Source organism: Ictidomys tridecemlineatus, chromosome 3, assembly GCF_052094955.1.
Source record: "Ictidomys tridecemlineatus isolate mIctTri1 chromosome 3, mIctTri1.hap1, whole genome shotgun sequence".
In the NCBI taxonomy this organism is placed as follows: domain Eukaryota; kingdom Metazoa; phylum Chordata; class Mammalia; order Rodentia; family Sciuridae; genus Ictidomys; species Ictidomys tridecemlineatus.
In genome coordinates this window covers 122,930,024-122,953,454 of record NC_135479.1, presented here as the reverse complement: position 1 = coordinate 122,953,454, position 23,431 = coordinate 122,930,024, and the positions used below count along the sequence as shown (strand labels likewise).

General features: G+C 37.4%; 1 protein-coding gene across 4 annotated transcripts in view; it reads right to left on the bottom strand.

Annotated features, from left to right (window-relative positions):
- Kcnmb2 (potassium calcium-activated channel subfamily M regulatory beta subunit 2) overlaps positions 1-23,431 on the bottom strand; it is a 242,537-nt gene that overhangs the window by 14,301 nt on the left and 204,805 nt on the right. For all 4 annotated transcript variants that reach the window (XM_005330285.4, XM_040270111.2, XM_078043683.1 and 1 more), the window contains exons 2-3: positions 18,837-18,959; positions 2,242-2,412 (exon numbers count right to left, since the gene is read on the bottom strand). In XM_005330285.4, coding sequence (XP_005330342.1) covers positions 2,242-2,412; positions 18,837-18,892 — 227 coding nt within the window. In that variant the 5' untranslated portion in view covers positions 18,893-18,959. The remainder of the gene's footprint in view (positions 1-2,241; positions 2,413-18,836; positions 18,960-23,431) is intronic.

The window sequence follows — 23,431 nt, the reverse complement described above, 5'->3', positions numbered from 1 at the left end:
GGATGGTGGCTCAGCTCCTGGGCTGGAAGTCTTTTCCAAATCTATAATACATCTGTCTGCATAAAGTTTATGCTTTTGAACAGGCAAACTCTAACATAGCATAGACAAACTTTGGAACCTGAGAATTTTATCAGTGACTTCCTTTGGACATAATATTCTCCAAGGCTTGATTGGTTAGTTATTTTTTCTTATTGAATTCCATGGGAAGCACAAAGTGTATTTCCAAATAATGACCCGTGCTTGCCCTGTATTTCTGCATGTATAACTTCTTGCCTTGCACCAGTCCTTAACTCTGCTACACCTCCCTTTGTGCTTTCTTCACCTGCACCCCCTCCTTTGCCCAGTTTGTAGGCAGAGAAGGTGTAAGGGCAGAAGAGAGGAAAAAAGGGGTGGAATGGCTTGGGGTCCAACTTGACAGATGGAAGTCAGAGATACAATGCCGTAAGGTCATTCTAAAGAGGGAATAAAAGATAACCCCTGGATTATGCGAAGAGAAATTACTTATTGAATCCTTTGAATTCTAATTGAATTTTCACATAAATTATCTCCTTTTGAAGGTGAGTGAATCAAGGGTCAAAGAAATCAGGTAACAGGTGCAAAGACATGTTAGCTGATAACTGATAGAAGTTGTGATTCTACATAATCCAGTATTTCTTTAAGTCCTGGTTCTTTCTATAATACTGTGCTGCCTCCCCCATAAAAGCAGTAGAAAAGAAACCCATTAGTGCAGACTAATGGGTTAATAAGGATGTCTTGAGGCCTCTCAACTGGAAAGAGTCCACCTGCCCATTGGTCATTTTTCATTTTAGAATGCCTTTACTTTTATGACCAAGGTTAACATTTGTAATTAGAAAGTAACACACCAGCAATCAATGCTTTGCTTCTGGGTATAACTGATTACCATAGTGATTGGAAAACAACATGTTTTTGTGAAGATTAATACTCTTTCCTTTTGACATCCACAGCTCTCTGCACTTTTGCATGTGTGAAGTTCTATGCCAGAGGCAGGATACTGCGCCTACTCTCGTCTGGTGTGGCAAACTATATTTTCCCGGAACATGGATGGTCAGATTTTGCTTATACAATGAGGAAAAAGTCTTGGATGGTTCCAAGCAGATGTGACGATTTGAAAGAGGGCTTGGAATCAACGAACTCTGGGGGCCTGAGGCATCAGCGCTTTCATTGAGAAAGAGCACAGCTGAAGGCCATCAGAGAAACAGAGCAGAACAGGCACAAATGTGAAAGATGATGCCTTAATTTCAGCAAACTACTGTATTTCAGCTAGATTTTTGTTTCTAAAATGAAGCTATTAATTTAGATTGAGAAATGAATGCCCTCAAATGGTTTTCTTTTCTTTTGGATTGAAACTTAAATTTTTTATTTGAAAGGGTCTTGTTACTTTAAGCTGAACTGTTGTTGTGAGACTTCCCCCTTTAGTTTTAGTGATGCTGGACTCACCTGAGCTTCATGTCCAATTCATGGACAACAGTGAAGCTAGAGATGCTGCTACTAGCTCAGGAGAGAACATACCTACTGTCTCACTATTTATTTGCCTCCCCATCTATTCAGTAAATCTAGGGGCATTAAATAAAAAGGGCTCAAAATCTGTTATTTTAAAAGGTCGATGCACAATAGTGTTTTTCAACCTTGACAGTGTAGTAGTATCCCTTGGGGGGAGTTTTAAAAGATACTAATGAATGGGTCCCACTTCAAACCAGCTTAATCAGACTTTCTGGGATGATGGTGGGGGCAGGGCATCAACATTTTTAAAGTTTTTGTGAGATGCACCACTGAGAAGTACTGCTGTGGAGAGAGGGGGAAGGGCGATGCAGGGTGGAAAAGGAATGCAGGTGGGAACAGAGGTGAAGGAGCAAGAATAGGGATGCTGAGATGAGGGTGTTGTGCCTTTGAAGCTAAGACTTGGCCACATGCTAAAGCTATGTGACATTGGACAAGTTACCTCTCTTTGAACCTCAGTTTTCCTATTTTTTTTTTGATGAGGATATTCATACTTACAGTGTAGTCACGAGAATAAAATGATGTATGAAAAGTTTTTGGCAATAATAGGCGGTTTATACATAAAACTATCTTCTTATTATTAGATAGCATTATTAAAATATTATGTGAGGGGCACTTCTGGAAGTTCTCCATAGGAAAGAGGGTGAGGAAGATGACCTCAGGGTTGCCTGAGCAATGAAGGTAGAGACAAATGGCACTGTCCCAACAGCACAGCAGCATTACCTCTGCATATATGAGCGCAGGAGTGTGATTCCCAGAAGGAAATACATCATGATGGAGCACACCATCATGGCCAGTCCCAGGAGAATGGCTCGGTCCTCTCCAGCCTTTAGTGCTGTGACTGTTTTCCTTTTGTCCAGGAGGTCGTGGTCCCTGATTTTTTGGTAGATATTTCTAAAGTTGAAAAACAATGCAGTATTAAATGAAGTTCAAAGTTAACCAGTATGCCCCTGGAGAACGGGTACGTTTCTACCCCTGTCTTGCTGCAGCTGAGAGACCCAGAGGACACTTCTGAACCTGCCTGAGTGCAGCTGGATCTCAGCATGTGAACCTACCCCTGCAACATACACATGCGTGTGTGCGCGCACACACACACACATATGCACCAACATGAGCAGAGAGGGACCCTCCTTATTTACCTTGGGGCTCACATCTAATGGCAAATTAATTTTCCATCTTTCCAATTCTAGAGAAAGAACGCAATTCTTCAACCTTCAAAATAATGCTTTGGGTTCATTGACTTTACCATCTCTCTAGTCATCTACTGTTGATATATTTTGTAATTTCTGCATACCTAATTCAAATAAATGGCAACATAAATCAGAAATCTGTCAATTTAATCATGCTATTTCCTCTGTAGGTACAGACAGAAGCCATTTTGGTTAACATTTTTCTTGAGCTTAGGGGTGCTTAGGGCTCTTTTGGCTTGAGATTTATAAGCAGTGTGAAGATGTGGGGTGGTGATCCTGCCTACTTTTTCTTATATGTGTAAATTCTTGAGTGAGTTAGAAAAGTTTTAGTCAAATCAAGGCAAATAAAGGCTGGTCTTCATAACTTTGAACAGTTTTATTAGTACTTTTATTTGGGGTTTTAGAGAAGCAACATAGGAACATGAGCTTGAAGTCAAACTGTGTCCTGTTCGAATCTGTTTACTAACTGTGAGATCAACAAGAAGTTCCTTAGCCTTTTCAATCCCCAGTTTCTTGCAAAGTAGAAATAACATTTAAAAGCTTTGTAATGGCTAAATGAGATGAGGGTAGGCAGATCATCTTGCAAAATGACTGATGTAAATATTTAATAAAGGTTCTCATTCAAAAAATGGGGTGGACATAAAATCAATAAAGGTATCTCCAACCTAAATAACACTACAAATTAAATGGACCTAATGGACAACTACAGACTATTCCACCCCAAACAGCTGAATTTACCTGTCTCTTAGCTGAGAATATAATATTTTCCAAATAGACTATATTTTAAGTCACAAAACAAATCATAGCAAATGCAAAAAAATCACATAATCCCATGTATAATATAATAAAAGAATGAAGCTAGAAATCAACAGCAAGAAAAATAGAAACCACATAAACGTAAGGAGATTGAACAAAATTCTCTTTAATGAAGAATAGATCAAAGAAGAAATTAGAATAGAAGTCAAGAAATGTTTAGAAATAAACAAGAACAAAGATAAAAAATATCAAAATCTCTGGGGCATAATAAAAGCAATTCTAAGAGGAAAATTTATAGCACTGAGTGCGTACAGTAAACAATTAGAGAGATCCCAAATAAGTAAGTTTATGCTCCACCTCAAGGCCTTAGGAAAAGAACAAACTAACTCCCAAACCAGAGATAATTAAAAACAGAGCCCAAATCAATGCGATTGAGAACAAGAAAATACAAGGATAAATGCAATGAAGAGTTTGTTCTTTGAAAAGATAAATAAGATTGACAAACCCTTATCCAAACTATCCAAAAGAAAGAGTGAGAAGAAGCAAATCTACAATTTCAGAGATAAAAAAGGAGATATCACTACAGATCCTTCTTAAATCCAGAGGTTTATCAGAAACTATATTGAAAATTTATACTTCAATAAACAGGAAAATCTGGAAGATATTGACAAATTTGTAGACACATATGATCTGCCCAAAGTAACTCAGGAAGATACAGAAAACTTAAAAATACCAATATTAAGTAATGAAATTAAAAACTGCAGTTAAAAGCCTTCCAAAAAAGCAGAGCCCAGGACCTTATGGATTCTTAGCTGAGTTCTAGCAGACCTTTACAGAAGAACTAACACCAGTCTTTCTGAAATTATTCCATGAAATTGAAAGACAGGGAATATTCCCAAATACATTTTATAAAGTCAGTATAATTCTGTTAATAAACTAAACAAAGATGCATTTTCAAAGGAAAGAAGACTACAGACCAATATCCCTGATGAACATAGATGCAAAAATATTTGCTAATAAAATATTAGCAAACCCCATTTAAAAACACATAAAAAAGATAATACAGCAAGTTCAAATGGGTTTTATTCCAGGGGTGCCAGGTTGGGTCAACATATGCAAAAATCAATAAATGTAATTCTTCACTTAAATAGAATTTAGAACAACAATCACATAATCATCTCAATAGATACAGAAAAGGCCTTTAATAAAATCCAACACCTATTGAGGTTAAAAAAGCAGGAAAAGCTAGGAATTGAAGGAACCTAAAATGTCATAAAGGTCATTTATGACAAATACAAAGCCAACATCATATTAAATGAGAAAAGCTAAAAACATTTCTTCTAAAATCAGGAACAAGACAAGACTATCCATTTTCACCATTCCCATTTAATATTGTCCTCAAAAAACTAACCAGAGCAATCAGGCAAGAAAAAGAAACAAAAAGGATACAGATAGCAAAAGAAGTTGTTAAATTATGATATGATTCTATAATTAGAAGAGCCAAAACTCCACCAGAAAACTTCTAGAGCTTATAAATGAGTTTAGCAAAGTAGCAGGATACAAGATCAACACCTATAAATCAATAGCTTTCCTATACTCCAACAGTGATTCAACCAAGGAAGAAATTAGGAAAACCATCCCATTCACAATAACCTAAACACACACACACACACACACACACACACACACACACACACACACATATTTGGGAATTAATCTAAGATGGTAAGAGAGTTCTATAATGAAAATTATAGAATACTGAAGAAAGAAATTGGAGACGACCTTGGAAGATGGAAAGACATCCATGTTCTTGGATAGGAAGAATCAATATTGTCAAAATGACCATACTATCAAAAGCAACATACAGATTCAATGAAATTCCATCAAAATACCAATGACATTCTTCATAGAATTAGAAAAAAATTATGAAATTTATTTGGAAGAATAAGAGACCCAGAAGAGCTAAAGAAATACTAAGAAGGAAAAGAAAAGCAGAAGGTGTCATATAATACCTATCTGAAATGATACTACAGAGCTGTAGTAACAAAAACAGCATGATATTGGCATCAAAATAGACATGAAGACCAATGAACAGAATAGAAGGCACAGAGACAAATCTACAGACCTATATCTGCCTGATATTTGATGCAGGCATCAAAAATATATCTAACAAATGATGTTGGGAAAACTGGAGAGCTGTATGTAGAAACAATGAAATTAGACTCCTCTTTCTCACCCTGTACAAAAATCAAAATGGATCAAAGACTTATGAATTAGACCAGAGATTTACAATTGCTAGAAGAAAAGATAGGGTCCATACTCCACCATATAAGTGCTGGTACCAACCTCCTTAACAAAACACCCTGAGTGCAAGAAATAAGATTAAGAATAAGTGGGATGCCATCAAACTAAAAAGCTCCTGCACAGCAAAGGAAATGATTCAGAGTGTGAAAGAGAGAGCCTACAGAATAGGAGAAAAATCTCTGTTATGGGATTAATGACGAGAATAAAGAATTCAAAAAAACTTAACACTCAAAATACAAATAACCAAATCAATAAATGGGCAAAAGAACTAAACAGAAACATTTCAAAAGAAGACACATAAATGGCCAACAAATAAATGAAAAAATGTTCAACAACTCTCACAACGAAAACTACATTTCATCTCACTCTAATCAGAATGACAACGATCAAGAATATGAACAACAAGGAATGCTGATGAGGTTGTGGGGGAAAAGGTACATTGTTATACGGTTGGTAGGATGGTAGACTAGTAAAACCACTCTGGAAAGCAGTATGGCAATTCCTCAAAATACTAGGGATGGAATCATCATATGACCCTGCCATCCCACTCCTTAGTGTTTTCCCAAATGATCTAAAATTGGCATACTACAGCAATACAGCCACCTTAATGTTTATAGCAGCATAATTCACAATAGCTAAGTGATGGAATCAACTCAGATGCCTGTCAATAGATGAATGGATTAAGAGATTGTGATTGATACAATGCACACACAATAGAGTCCTACTCAGCCAGAAAGAAGAATGAAATTCTGGCACTTGCCAGTAAATGGATAGAAATGGAGAAAATAATGCCAAGTGAAATGAACCAAACTCAGAAACTCAAAGATTAAATGTTTTCTCTCCTCTGTGGAAGCTAGCGTAAAATAAAGGAAAGGGGGAGGAAAAGATAGGATAAAATAAAGAACCAATTAAATACAAATTAATAGACAAGGAAAAGGAAATCTCATAGAGGAAGGAGAATGGGAGAGGGGAGGGAAAAGGAGGGGATGATGAACTGAAATCAATTTCCACATATGTATAGCTTGTTAGGATGAACCAAACCACTGTGTGCAACTATAAAGCTCTTATTAAAAAAAATGGAGTGGGAACTATGGCTTAATGACATGAATATTAGACCATCATAAAATTTCTACCATTCTTCAAAGACTATCTTCAGGACAGAATGGCAAGGAAATTAATAATATGTAAAGATTAGGAATGGAGGAACGGATTTGAAGCAAGCAGGAGAAGAAAGAAAAGGTGAGAAAATTCTGGGGGTGTTGGTGCTTGGGGAGAAGTGGGGGTAGGAAGTCAATGCTTGGGAATTCCAGAACTCCTGCTGATCAAGATACACTCTCAGTTCCTATTTTGATAGGGAGCTTTGCATTGCAGGCCAGTGTGAGTAGGAAAGCTGCTGGCCTATTGGATCTGGAAACAGGACAAATGGTACTGAAAACTGAGAAGGAAGCTCTTAAGCCAATTTTTAAGCTTTAAACAAAAAACAAAATGCACAAGACAGACCACATTTTCCTTTTATATTTTTATCACTGTTTATTCATGTTTCTTGGGAAAGAAACCAGAATAGAATCAAATGTGGAATTTGCAGGGGAATAAGAGACGCCCATTGTTTGTACAATTGTGTGTATATTTAGGGTTATATTTAGTGTTGTGCTCCAGAATGACCTTACGGGTGTTTATGGCTCATATCTGTTCTGATTGGCTGGTTTATTCTGGAATGATTATTAAATATTTTGGTTCCCTGTACAAACTTGAGAATGTGTATGTATTTAATATATTTCCAGAAGATTTTAGGTAGAGTATTTATATTTTAGTTATCAGTGTACAAAATTAATTGTTATCATCATTAAAGTTCTCTTCATGAACTAGTTTATGCAAATCTTTCCTCCAGGAGTGGGCATTGTATGGGAGCAGCATCCCAGCTACCTAGATGTCTTCATTCATCATCTTTTCATGGCCTGTTCTTCCTGTCTTCCTGCCACCTTCACTCATTCTAGGCTGTTTGTGATCATTGCCAGAGACTTGGAAAGACCACATTCTTCATTATCCTCCAACTCCTAAGCCCAATGTCCTTGGATTAGCTGGTCTGCCCTGCTTTTGACTTCCATAGACTGGCAACCACCCACTTTCTGTCTTCCATTCTTTTTTTTTTTTTTTTTTTTGCGATTTTCTTTGAAAATTGTACGGTTTACATCAAAGCTCTTTAAACTTGACCTTTTATGAACTTGACAAAAAAAAAAAAAATCAGTGCCCATTAGCAGCTAAAGCTGGTGAGCAGGAAGACTTCTGAAGCAGGTAAAGATAGGCTGAGACTGAGTGGCTTCAAAGATCTGCTGTAAAATAATAATCTGATGTAACTTCACTATTATTTATCAACATGTATTTAACTCTGATGGCTGCCATCGAGATTCACATTTCCTGCAGATGGAAGCCATCCAGGACAGAGCAATAGTCTCACAGTTCTAGGGTATTAGGCTGTCACACAGCATTTCTTATGTCACTGTATACTCATAAAATAGATGAGGAATAATCAGTCAGTATGTCACCAGAGCAAGAAGCATATAAAAATGATTCAAACAGGTAATTTAAAAACAAATTGCAATTTGAAAACGGTTAACAAATGCTCTTCATATACTATGGAGTCAGGGGGTGGGAAGGAAGTGACTGATTTCCATATAGCTCAAAGTCATCTGGGAAATCAGGGTATTACCCAGTGAAATGAAAATGGTGAGTGGGGTGAGCCACATCCAAGGAATCAATCAATCAATAATGATTCAATTAAAGGATCCCATAATGATTGTATTAAAGGAACAAAAGGAATGAATGGATAGTTTGAGAGATCAAAGTGTTTAGATGTACAGACTTACCTTGAGTGCTGGTAACTTCTTGTTTCTGGGGATATGGCCTTGGCCCAATTAGAAGACAGATATAAAAATAATATCAACATAGGGTGGTAAGTTCAATGATGAAATCACTCACAGTATTCCCAATGTTTAGGGAACAGGATAGGGAGTAAGAATTGTGGTTTGGCAAGGCTTCCTAGGGTGGCATCTTAAACAGACTCTTTGAGTTTGATTTGGAATCAATGCAATGAGATGAAGAGTTGAGGACAGTCCAGATGGAAGGGATCACATGAACAACTGGTATGCAGACTATCTGAAACTACAAGTATGTTAGTATCACTGGGGTGAGTGTGGGTCAGAGGAAATGGGGCAGATATGTTTGAAAAGGTAGTCTGGTCAGGAAGGGTTCTATAAGTCCTTCTAAAGAGATTGGCCTCTCTCCTGTAGTTAAAGGGGAAGCTGTCAGTGGATGACATGACCAGAACTGAGATCCAGGATGACCACGGTGGCTGCTGTGTGGAGATTAAATTATAAATGGGACAAGACTTAAATCAGAGAGAAGAATTGGGAGAGATTGTAACAGTAATGTGGGTGAAGGATGATCAGGGCTGGATCCAGGATCACGGTGAGCTGGAGAGAAGAGGATGTTTGCAGAAATATCTTGGAAATAAAATGTCAGAATTTGGCAACTGATAGAATATAGAAGCTGATAAGGGAGTGAGTTTTAGATCTATATCTCAGTGCTTGACTTGGACAACAGGGGAGATGATGGAGAGTGGTAAAGCAGAACCCTTATTTTCCTATACTTTGCAAGGTCCAAAGAGAGTCCCCCCCACCTTTCCCCCATTTCTGATCTTGTTAAATAAGGAGGGATAGGATGATTGCACATTTATAAATTCTCTTCCCCCAGGTTAGGTGTCTGGGGCTCAGGAGGAGGAGTAGCTAATTTGATTGATGAGATGGGTGATACCCTGATAATTGGGGGACTAAATCTCTCTTTTGGGTGAGTTTGAAGTTCACTGCTCCTGTGTGGCACAACCTATTATTATTTTAAAAAATTATTTCACACTCTCCTTTGCCTTTCAGTGTCCAAGTAGTGAGCCCCAGTTGGGGAAGGAAGTGTGCATATCCTAAGTGTTAATGGGTTAGTGAAGTGGTCCCTTTTACACCCAGTTGTCTTCAATGGTAGATGGAAGGGGCATGATGTCCTGGGCCTCAGGCTTAAGCCTCATCTTTCATACTAACAAGTTTTGTGTGTTGGGGGTTATAGTGCCACCAATGTCTAAGCTGATGTTTCATCTTCTTTTAGCTCTTCATGTCTGTGCTCTATGAATCAACTTGAGAGGACAAAGGACTGTCCTTGGTGTGAGAAATAAGAACGGGAATGTCAGTACAATTTACAGAAGTAGAGAGTTCAAGAGGAAGAATGAGTCTGGGTCATGATTATGAATTCAGTTTTGGGTAAGTGTGCTATTAGTAGGTATAGAGAAGGAATTTGACTTTATAAGTTTGAAGTGGATTTAGCCTTGGTGTGTCCTGGCAAAACTAAACTTAAGCTCTTTTGAGGCAGTGTTGACTCCGTGATGAACCGTGAGTCAATATGAAGGATAAAGTGAATATTCATACATATTGACAACAAATAACAGATATATGCAGTCTTTACTACATACACAGGAAACATTCTGCCCAAATCCTTTTAGAGAATAGGAATTATTAATAAGTCTTACAAGTCCAACTCCAACAAAAATTTTTGTGATAAATATTGTTGTAAGCAAAAGATTTTCAAGTTGGGGGCAGTGGCACATGCCTATAATTCCAACAACTTGGAAGGCTGAAACTGGAGGATCACCAGGTTGGGCAACTTAATGAAACACTGTCCCAAATTAAAATAAATAAATAAATAAACAATCAAACAGATTAATAAATAAAGAAGGCTGTGAGTGCAGCTCAGTGATAGAGCACTACTGGGTACAATCCCTAGTGTTGCAAAAAAAAAAATAATTATTTTTTTCAATTGTCCAATAAAGTTTTATTTTCACCCCGAGCAATAATCAACAGAGTACAATTTTATTTCAAACACTGTATTTGGGTACTTTCTTTAAATTTGATATTTGGACTCATTTTATAATTCATAAGCACATTAGTTATGAAGATACGCACGTACACACACACACACACACACACACACACACACAGAGGACATAAAGAGTAGAAAGTCCAATAAAGACTCTTTGGATCTTTCTTACTCATTTAAAGTCAGATTCCCTTGGTTTCTATTCTACAGGGAGAAAGGTATTCAGGTGAAGGCAGGGAAAAGGCCATTTATGAATTCATTTGTTAATTTGTTAGTCAACATGTTAAGTCTTCATAAAAAGAACTACAAGCAGCTAAGTCCTGGGGACAGGAAGTGAAGAAGGCTGATTTCCTGGGATTGCCGTGTGAGGTATTAATCATGACAAGATCTGGTAATGAGGCTGATTAGAGAGGTGTACGAAAAGGGAAGAGAAGAAAGCCAATATGCTGAGGGCCAGTTTGCCAAAGGATCAGTTACTGAATGGCTGATTTACTGAAGGATCAGTTCACTAAATGAATACAGTTTATCTATTTTACCCTACTTAGAGATTTAACAAAGATGTATTTTAATCATTATTGTTTTCAACATAATACATGAATAGGAATAGATGTTTCCTATGAATGTTTTAAGACTGTATTTTAAAAATGCACTTAATCATCAAGTATGTTCTTACTAATGTGTTCCTCTTAGCAGTATTTTTAAATTGGTCTGATTTTTTTTTTTAAAAAGCTGTTTCCTAGTGGGCTTAGTTTCTTTATAAATATATTATTAAGAATATATTTATAGATATATCTTTCTTGAGTAGTGTGTAAATATACTCTACTAATAGAATAAACGTTTAACATTTCATTCGGTAGCCTTTTAGTTTATACTGATTTCTTTTTTCCAAATCCTTTTATTTCTTTATTAAATTATTTATTTATTCTAATTTGTTATACATGATGGCGGAATTCAATTCATTTCATATATAGAGCACAATTTTTCAAGTCACTGGTTGTATGCAAAGTATTTTCACACCATTCGTGTTTTCATACATGTGCTGAGGCATTTGCTGTTTTGCTAACACGTAGGCATCATTCAGATTGTTGTAGGAATTTCACATTTTGACAACTTTGATGGACTTGTCAACTTTATCCATTAACCAAAATTTGTTTCTTTTACCTATTCACTAAGGATATAGTAGCTGTTTGGGGATGGTAATATTTAACAGTTTTTTAAAAATTCAGCCAAGTTTTTATTTTGTCTTCAAGACATCAGTTTACTGAATGTTCAGTTCGTCTCTGGTCTTGTTATCACAACAGGGGGGATTTGAGTGAGAATGGTGGGACCTTCTGCTGAAGGAATGTTGAAGAGGAAAACCAGCAAAACGTACAGTCTGGCTTGCGACCGAGAGAGAGAGAGAGAGAGAGAGAGAGAGAGAGAGAGAGAGAGAGAGAGAGAGAGAGAGAGGAAACTCAGGCGGAGAGGGGAGACCAACAGCCACAGAGAGTGGGAGGGCATGGCCAAGGTGGAGGTTGAGGGAGAACCAGAGGACAGACAGAAGATGGGACTGGAGATAGAGGGTGTCTGGAACACAGAGAGGGAAAGGTAGAGGAGCAGAGAGATAGAGATAAGAGGAGTCTCTAAATAGGGGCCTTTTGGGGCCTTACTTGTCTTTGCTAACCAACTGAATGTGGGTTCTGATAGAACTATGTAAAGTCACAATGGTCATACAAAATTTTTGGTTCATAGCTAAATTTAATACAGTCATCAAAATGATTAATTGGGAAATGGCTTCTTTGGCAAATTGGTTTTAGACACATTGACTATCACTGCATTAGGCATCCCTCAATATGAGCATTCAGAGGATCCATGGCAGAGGAATTGGCCCAGGGCTATGGCTATAAGCATGAAGATGGTTTAGAAGACTGTCACTTGGGAGCCGTTGATGTAAGTGGTAATGGCTGAGGGTTCTGTGAAAGATGGAATTGGGCCTTGGATGAACAAATAATTAAGAAGAGGGGGAAGATCTGGGAAAATTTTGAGTAGGGATACTTGAATGTGACTGGATTCCAGGATCTGGTGGGTGGGGGATGGCAGGAAGTTAGCTAGTTAGAGAGGAGCCAAGAATAAAGGATGTGTGTGTCCTCTGAGGTCACCATAGACATTAAAATAATTTAAGCAAGTACAATAATTAGATTTGTCCTTTAGGAAGATAACTCCTGTTAGTGTTTGTGTGTTATCTAGAAAGGTTTATATCTGGAGGTAGAGATTGATTCTGAAAGTCTTCTAGTGTTTCAGATATTAAAGAGGGAATTTTAGAAAGAAGTGGCAGAGGAGATGAGCATTGAGATCTGGGCATCATTTGTGTCCAGGATCAACTATTAAACACTGTGGGTTTTAATGATCCTTTCTAGCTAGTCAGAGAAACAAAGTTGGTTTGGGTACAAGAATGTGGGAAGTGTAAGAAGAGAAGTCTGTGAAGGATCCTGACACTGTCAGAGAGGTTGAGGGGGTACCAAATGGTTATAGGAAAGAAAACTAGGGAAGATATGAATTAGAAGTAGAGAATTAAGTAGATATAAAATTACTTGGCTGAGAGCTCTTCAGGAACTTACACATAATATTTAATATACTGAATATTGATATTTATGTCTCTATGGCCCAATGAACACTGAGTTGCTTAAGAGATAGAGACAGACCCCATTCATCTTTGTAGACTCAATCTCTTGCACTTACTAAGCTTATAAAATATATTTTTATTTGGACTGAAAATAACTACCGTAAGCATAGATCGTGAGGTAGCCAGCATAGGGAGGCAGAATAGTCATGGGTAGAACAAGCTCCTGGCTTCTTGATTCCCATCCGTGTTCATTGGATTCTACCACCAACAAATTTAGTACTCTTCCAGAAAAACAAATTCAATTTTTCTAGGAATCAAGAGTTCTAGTTTCCAGACTTCAAGGAGGGTCTCCTTCTGTGGGATCTCATGAGGGTGGACTGCAGGGCTATAGATTACTGGATCCCTTCTGAGCTGAAATGAGCAGAGCTGCTGTCCATTTATGGCCCAGGAGACCCCACCTGTCATTTCACACGGCAGAGCATCACAGACATGGTTCTGCCTTCTGTTCACTTTGGTTTCCCACTTTCCTGAGATGTGCTTCTTTGTATGTTTGTTTTTATCTTCTAGAAGTTCCAGATTTCATGGATGTTCCTCAAGTTAGTGTATATTTAGGGTTCAATTTGATTAGTTTAATTATTATCCTCTTTTCACTCTTCGAACCTGCACATTCCATTGGAAACAATGTGCTTTTGAGTTTGGGAACTAATGACAACCATTCTTAATACAGTCATTAACATGAGTTTTTTTTTTAATTTGGTCCATAAATTTAATGTTATTGTTTCCAATTAATTTGTGGGGCTTTCCCACAAATTGTAATATTATGAACCTTATTGTATGAATAGGACACTAAAGATGAAAATGAAAAATTGGGAGTTATTTTTTAGGTCTTTTTTTCTTATCAGATCACTTCTGCAATGATATCTCACATATTTTAATTCTTATTTATTTTTATCTGATCCATTAGCACATTAAATTTTTATAAAATGTTTTAGCGCACAATATAGAAAGAAACAGAAAATTATATGAATTGTGTAGATAAACGAGGGTATCTTTATAATCTAAAGAGCCTTTCAGAAGCATTACCTTTATTTTGACTACATTATATGATTTCAGTGCAATAATGATAGAAACAAATAACAAAAATAACTAGAAGGACTATATATACAGAAGTAAAAATATAGCACAAAGAACTCATGGATCATAGAATAAAATCTGATAGAAATTAGGAAGTATTTAGAATTGAATATGGAAAACACTATGGATCATCTGGTAGATGCAGTTAGAGTCACAGGAAGAGAAAGTAATTTTAAATATTTATATTAGAGGAGAAAACTTGAAAATCAACATGCCAGGCATCCAACAAAAGAGGTTATGAAAATATTAGCAGAACACACTAAAGATAATAGAAGGAAATAAAAATGAGTGGTAATAAACATATTGCTATTTGTTAAATATGATTTAAGATAGATTTCTAAGTCATTTTATCCCTTGGCAATGGGCACCGCACACACTTACTTGTTTTTCTCTTGTTGATCTGTCTTTTGTTACAGGAATCTGTCCCAACTGTCCCAATTATGAACTTACATGAGTTCATAAAAAAAAGTAAAGTCTTTCTCTTCTTCATAGGGGAGAATGAAATCAATGTAGATATTAATCTTATTCAATCAGAAAAAGACTTGATGAAGAACGGTGGAATGTGATGGACATCATTATCCAAGTGCATGTACAAAGACTCGAATTGGGTGTCAACAGACTTTATATACAAACAGAGATATAAAAAATTGTGGCATATATGTGTAATAAGAATTGTAATGCATTCTGCTGTCATGTATTTAAAAAAATAAAATCAATAAAACTAAAAAAAAGACTCGATGGCAGAAAGATATAATTTTGCCATAGTGCATTAATAAAAATGTGGTAAACATGACCTGAGAAGCTTATTCTCAAATTTACATGAAGTGCAAATAGTTAAGAAAAGCAAATGAACTCCTGATTAAAAAAGAATAAGATAGATGTCTTATTTGATAACATATCAATATGTAAAATAAAACTCAATTGTGGTATTTGTCTTAGGTAGATATAATGCCTGAGACAATAATAGAGCAGATTAATAGACCAGAATAGAGATCCAAAAACATATCTATGCACACATGGAAATGTAATATATGATACATGTGTGTTTTTAGATTGATGGGAAAATAATACATTGTCCAGTGAGTGATGTTTGGGCAATTGGTTAACTCTATAGAAAAAAATTTGGATGCCTACTTCACACCTACCACAGAAGCCAATTCCAGATGATTAAAGACTTAATTATAAAAGGTAAAGCTGCAAAATATTTAGAAAATGGTATGGGAGAAAATCCTTTTGAACTTGCTTAACAATGAAATGTTTTCAGAGAAGAAAATGTATTACTTTATATTGTTGGGCTTGGGGAATGGAGATGAGGATAGAAACTAGTGTGGTGCATGTAGCAGATGATCTGAAAAAGGGCTGGCTTAGACTCCAAATAATAAAAACAAGTAAAATTGACTTCAACTTCTTCTGAGCAATGAAATGTTTTATTCAGAATTTTCAGTGAGATTTTTCCTTCCAGTTACTTGTTCTGTCTGTTTTTAGGCTGGTTTCTGATGTTGCACTGTCTTAAGAATTCCAGGAAATCCAGTATCCTGACAAGTTTGTCTCTGGAATCAGGAAAAGGCTGTATGGCTGGCTAGCTCCTCCTGGCATTGCTTTAGGAGCATAAGTGGAGAAAAGAGGCACACACAGAAGCCAGGTTTGCAGAAGGAAAAATGAGGGTGGATCAATCACTAGCAATGTGAGACAGCACTGCCAGACGATCCTGTTAATTTATTTCCAAATAATTTAACTTGAAGACTGTAATTGTCTTGATTCATTATTGGCCATTATCATCATGATTACTGTCACCAAAAGCAGCTTTTTTTTTTTTTTTTTGGTGGTGGCGCTGGGAATTGAACCCAGAGCCCCAGGTATGCGAGGCAAGCACTCTATCACTCAACTACAGCCCCAGCCTAACCATCAGCAGAATGACAGCTTCTGCTCAAAGAGCTTTAAAATCTGAGTCTTATCCTTAAGAATCTGTGAACTATGCAGTAAAGATAAAGATGTGGTCAAGGAAGAGGCATGGACCAATGATCCAACATTCACTTAGGGACCCCCCCGCTTAGCAAAAGATTCCATTGCTTGTATTTGTTGGCTATTTTTTATCTGTTTCTGCTAACTTTGTACGCCAACCAGGCAAACCAATTTCATGAGCTTTTGCCCTCCTGTTCCACAAATAAAGCTTGCGATTTCTTTATAGTCAATATTTTAATTATTTTAAATCCCATAGTTACTGAGATCATCTTTGAAAATAAAAAAAGACTAAAGCAGTTAATTTGTCATAGAGTCTTATTGATGCAGAACACTAAGCATTTGTTCCTTTTAAACTCCATCAATATTGCCAGTATATCATCATATGTTTATTATCTTCTTTGATATATAACTTTCAATTCTATTTTAACATGATGATGTCCCCTTGTGGGTTTGGCTGTTCACTGTTGCTCTGCATTTCTCATTTTTGACAAGAACCTTTGTAAGGCTGTGGGGGTGCAGGAGAGAGAGTTTGAGCTTGGTTTCAGATTTGGATTCTATCCTAGTTGGTTGTTGGGCCCTTAAAGTTATTTCAAAACCTTGACCCTGCACTTTCTCATCTGTAAAATGGGCATAATAGCAGGGTAGTTTATGTAGAACAAGCAGTACTCAGTGATTTCTATGTAAAAGAATATAAAAATGTATTAAAAATATTTGATGAAATTAAATAGGAGGTGAAAGGGTTATATTATAGTTTACCCACTCTGATAAAGACTTCAGAATTTTAGGAGGACTGATCATTGACGGTCATAATATTTCTGTGGGGCAACAAAACCCTAGGATTTGGTTACGACCCCTGAATTGTAAGACCAACTCTCTTACCCTTTGGCACTTTCACTGATAACAGCCTTTTAAACAAAACAACAACAACAACAAGGAGAAAATTACATACAAATCATGAAATTTTAAAATGACACTTGAAACTTTAAAATGTGACGGTAAAGATTGTGTAAAGATGACTCACCTTGAAAGCAAATGAAAAAATAATTTAATTAAGCATTGAGAAAAAGCAGGTGAAAACCTAGAGATGAATAAGGAGTGAATTTTCAGGGACCTGCTTGTTGTTGTGACGAGCCCTGGGACTATGTGCAAACACTAGTTGCCTTGTGGGTTGTAATTTTACTTAAACATCACATAATTATTTTTCCATAATTAAGGAAACATAACATATTACAAAGCATTTGGGAAATAGAGAAATGAAAACTGTTTTCCTTCCGGATGTTTGCTTGTTATGTGCTTTCTGAGGATGCAGTGATTGTTTATATGCAATTTTTAAACTTGTATTTTTTTTCCAGTTAATATTATGTTGAAGCCCTTTAAAGTGCTAAGCGATATATTACAGTATGACTAAAAGTGCTTTTTATTGTGACACTGAAATGGCTTCCAAAATTTTACTTGCAATAATCATTGTGAACAACTTTGCTTTTGGAATTTTTCAAAGGAATTTTATCTGCAGGGCCATTTGAGTTTTGAGGGGGGAAATAATCCCTCAAAACGATATTCAGCTAAACCTCCTTCCGGTCCTTCCAGGGCCCAGCACCATTTATCTGCCTGATGTACCACTTGCTTCAGCTGCTCTGTGCTGGTAAAGGAAGTTATGTTTAAAATTTAGTTTCACCTGAACCAATTGTACAAGGTCAATGGGGAAGAGAGATGAGGAAGAAGAGAACAAATGGAGAGAAACTAAATATTTAAAAATGCTTCTAGAATTTTATGGAAACATCTACTCCTTCAACCCCAATCAGACGGTTGGACTGATCTGCAGATGCCACTCCTTCTCTCATTAATGCTGCATTTGCCCCTTTGCCTTTCTTCTTGCTCCCTCATTCCTTCCCTGCTCCCGGGTTATCCATGCAACGATTCCTAGGGCTCTTTGAATTTGTCTTGTCCCCTTTGAGTCCTCTCACAGTTTCTGCTTTCCTTCCCTACCACATGTCCAGTGCTACAGAAACAGGATTTCTTCACATCAGCCAGCATTTATTGAGCATCTACTGTGTGCCAGTTAAGGTACAAAGGTCCAGAAATTTGACAGAGAGTAAAACAGTCTGTTCAGGGAAAGAGGATCATGGGGCTGGGGGAAGCATAGGGATTGTGGTTGGATATCAAAAGGCAGAACTAAAGTTAGCTAAGAGTGGCATATGTGTGTGTGTGTGTGTGTGTGTGTGTGTGTGTGTGTGTATGAAGGTCAGTTCTGACAGGGGACAGCATTCACAAAGCCATGTGGTGCATGCAACATCAGAGGAGAAGGCAGATCAGTGTCTAAACCCCTGCTCCTTCAGTAAAGAGCCCATCCCACATCTCAAGACACAAAGCTCAGTTGCCTAGTGTTTCCTGGTCACCATCCTCTCTGCAGCCAGGTAAAACCTTCTGACAAGTACCCAGGGTCCCAGTGCAGTTACCTTTTCTCATCGTGTCTGTAAGATGAGGAAGTCCGGCCACTGGTCCATATGAACATCTTAGAAGATGGTGGTCCAGGGTCTCCTTTCCTTGTGGTGGAAGTCCTGGAGGAATGGCGAAAAGACCTAGAAGAGGTATGCATTATGGTTAAATCTATTCCTTTGAGTTCTGAAACTTTGTATTAGCAACCAATAGCTCTCAGTGGATTGACTTTCTTAAATAACACCAGGTTTTTTGTTGCCTCGGGGACTGGCTCTCCATGCTGGCTGCACAATGAAATCAACTGGGAATCTTTTTAAAAACTCTGATGTCTGGTCCCTCCTTCAGAAATTTGCATTCCTTTTTTTTTTTTTTAAAGCTTCGTCATTATTTCTAATGCTTTGCTAGACTCAAGCCACTGCATTAGGGGGCTATGGTTTTGATGTTAAGATCCTGTTTCCTGTCAGGCGCAGTAATCCCAGAGGCTCAAGAGGCTGAGGCAGGAGGATTGCAAGTTCAGAACTAGCCTTTGTAACCTAGTGAGGCCCTAAGCAACTTAGTGAGACCCTGTCTTAAAAAAACAAAATGGGTTGGGGTTGTGACTAGTGGTTAAACGCCCCTGGGTTCAAGTCCCTAGTACAAAAAAAAAAAAAAAATCCTATTTCCCCTGTATTGTCTCCTTCAAAATATAATATTGGTATGGTTTCATACTCTATAGTATGTCCTATTTCCCTTAGAATTTTTGTTCAGAGTTGATTACTAAAATTCGACTTTCCCTTTCCTCTCCAACATTTTCCCTTGATGCTGAGATGTAAGACTATCATCTTTTAACTGTGCTCTGCCAATGCTGTGGGTTTAGCTCCTGGCAGTTGAGACGCTGCCTGATAAAGTCTAGCAGCAGTGGCTCCAGATACTCAGTGGCTCCTAGAGGTCAGGTTTATAGACTCAAGAGGCAAGGAATTATAGGAATGCTGTGTTCTTTTGATTATGTCTTGACTTTGGGAGAAGTTATTTCATCTCCAAATAGCACTAAAGAGTTAGCTATTATTATTATTATTATTTATCTTCTACATAATAATAACTTTCTGTAGAGGAGGAAATAAGAAATATCATAGATATATTAATCAAATATAAGAGCTAAGATGATATTTGATATGGTAGTGTATTCATATATGAACAAATGAAAAAGTTATGTCTAATTCATCCTACTATCTTTCCTATTCCCATCCCCTCTCCCTTCCCTTCATTCCCCTTTGTCTAATCCAAAGTACTCTGTACTCCCCTGCTCCATTATTGTGGGTTAACATCCACATATCAGAGAGAACTTTTGGCCTTTGTTTTTTTTTTTTTTGGGGGGGGGGAATTGGCTTATTTCACTCAGCCTGTATTCTCCAGTTTCATCTGTTTACCAATAAATGCCAAAATTTCATTCTTCTTTATGGTTGAGTGATATTCCATTGTGTATATATATACCACATTTTCTTTATCCATTCATCTGTTGAAGGGCACCTGGGTTTGTTCCATAGCTTAGCTATTGAGAATCGAGCTGCAATAAACACTGATGTGGCTGTGTTACTGTAGTATGCTGATTTTAAGTCCTTTGGGTATAAACCAATGACTGGGATAACTGGGTTAAATGGTGGTTCCATTCCAGGTTTTCTGAGGAATCTCCATATTGCTTTCTAGAGTGGTTGTAGCAGTATTTAGTCCCACCAGCAATGTACGAATGAAACTTTTCTCCCATATCCTTGCCAACATTTATTGTTACTTGTATTCTTGATAATTGCCATTCTGACTGGAGTGAGATAAACTCTATTATCATGTTCAACCACAAGAAATGGGATCCTAATTAGAATAAGTTATACTCCATGTATATATAATATGTCAAAATGCACTCCAGTGTCATGTATATCTAAAAAGAACAAATTAAAAAAAGATAAAAAATTAAATTTTTATGAACTCTAAAAAAATGATATTTGATACATTTGAATAAAGGAAGGCAGAAAGGTGATTCCTTTACAGGTGCAAGTCAATAGTGTCTTTCTTATCAGTTAAAGCACAGTATTAATGATAAATGTGAGACTAGAAATAATATTGGTGACTGTATACTCTATTAGCTACTAACTATATGCCAGGCATGTTGCAGCTAATAGCTATGCACACATCATGAGAGGCTTGTGCAGATATCCATGTTATGCTTATACCATGAAAACCCTGGAAGGTAAGCAATGCTATTATTTTCAAATAATGAGTGATGCTCTCAAGAGATTCAGATATTTGCTTACATTTAGAAGAGGTGGAGCTGAGCTTCAAACCCATAGTTGCTGGCCTCCCGCTCCAGCCCAGTGCTTTTAAGCTGTAGTATGCATTTGAATTGGGGCTCTGTGCCAATGCTGATTCTGATTCCATGGGTCTGTGGCAGGGCCCAAGGTTCTGCATGGGTAACACCCTCTCCTGGGTGATGACAGTACTGCTGATTTGTAGGCTACATTGGGCAAAGGCTTAGGGTATGTACTCAGAGTATGTCATTGGTTATAAGTCCACTTCATCACTACCTAGCTGTCTGACCTTGAGAAAGTCACTTAACCTCTCTAGGGCTGAGTATTATTTTAAATAACTTTGTGCCATGGAGAGTTTGAAACAGATAACCTTTAAGTTTGTTCTTAGCGCCAGTATTTTGTGAGTCAGTAAATTGAAGAATGAATGCAAGCATATATTAAGTCATGGTGCATTGACTTCCTGAGAACAGGTCCTAAGAGTAGATCACTGTCTACAACCCTTGGGTCAGGTCTAGAAGGTTAAGGTGCAGGAGCTGTGGGAGGTAGCAAAGCCTTAATAGTAAAGATGTAAGAAGTCATCCTTCTCCCTTGGTATCCCAGGGAAATGAAGGGATGAAAGGACCACCTGAATGGATAACCTAGACAGTTTTAGGAAGATTTAAAAATTGAATCTTCTATCTCTTTAAATGACATGGATCTGGGTTATTTAAAGTTATTTATGTTCCTTTTTGAACATCTTTAAAATATCCAATAGAATAGGGATTAAATGCGTTATTGAAACCAGTTAGCCTTTGGGGCATGAGAATGATTTTAATCTAAGTTGACTGAGTAATTTCCTAAGAATGAGGATTGGTATAAACTCTCGGAGTTTTTTTTTTGACATGGACCCTGGTGCAATCTGATCACATTAGTTATTCCTTCAACGAAGTGGGGGTGTGGGAGAGACAAAGAAAAATGGCACAATTTGAGCGTAGGTAAAGCAATAAATTTATAAGCACTGTCCTGCAGCTGGCTATTAGCCAGAATTTAACAGACACACCATAGAATTGTAAATGGTTTGAAATGATTCAAAGCGAAAGGTTTTAGCGATTTCAGTGTATTTAGGATACTTTTCAGCTGTGAGCCATTACTGCAGTGCTGAATCTTGGCTCTGTTGTTTTAAGATGATAGACAAAGGGGAGATGAAAGATACATTTATTCTAATTGACTGTCTAAAGCTCGTTGGGAAGGACTTAACATCTCCTCAGGTTATTCCAATAAGTGGATTTGGCGTTTCTCCACTGCAGTTTTCTTTCATAAAGACAAACTTTTATTTAAAATTTGCTAAGTTCATTGTTAATTAAGATGAAAGTGAGGAGCTGCTTTAAGGACAACAATATAAAGATTCTGCAGAGGTTGAGGAAAAATTTCCAGGCTTCAAAGAAACTCTCAGAATTTAAAATATGTTAATGGAAGCTGGTTTGGAGATTTCTTCCTAGCTCAAAGGCAGTCCTCTTGAACTCCTTAAGTAATTAACTCAACTCTGCTCACTTTATAAGACAAGGAACATTTCATGTGAATTGTGATTAGAAAAGTGATGCAGAGAAACAAACAAAAAAAAGTATTTGAGTAAATTTTGCAGTTTGGAATCCTAGAGTGAAACAGAGACCTGTTATGCTTGTGGCTGCACAGGGCAGTGGGGCAGCTGGAGACATGGGTCTCAGGCCATTACTAACCCATCTAGGAATGGGGTGAACCTGGCAGAGCCACTACTGTATGATGAGGACATATCTGAAAATCAGAAATCCTAACTGACATAACCATCAGTGAGTCTGTGGTGAGATTTCTTTGTCTCAAGAATTTATAAAGTGTCCCTTTGAAGTCTCAGCACACTCCTTGCTAGCTTTTGCTTCCTTGATTCAGCTCCTGCCATTCACTCAGCCGCACCCTGCCCACCCCCTCTACCGCTGTTCCATTATATGGTGAAGGAGCTATGCTGTTTCCAAGCCATATTGGATGTCCCCTCTTCTGCAAAGCCTTCTCTGACACATACAAGCAGCTTCCTCATCTCTGCTTCTGTTAGAGCAAGGTGCAGTTTCTCCTGCATGTGCACAAATCTGCCTTCCCTGCTAGGTAGGCTGAGCATCTCCAAGGCAGGTCTGTCCCTTACACATCTATGGTACAATGCAGGACACATAGCAACACACTGGTTGTGTTTTCTGACTTGACCTCTAAGTATCTATCATATCATGTGACTCTGGTGCTGTCTATTGCTAACCTCTCCTTCCTGGCCCTTTTCTTATCTTGGGATGTTATTCTTTCTTTTTACTCCTCATTATTCCTTCTCTTTCCTTCTCTGG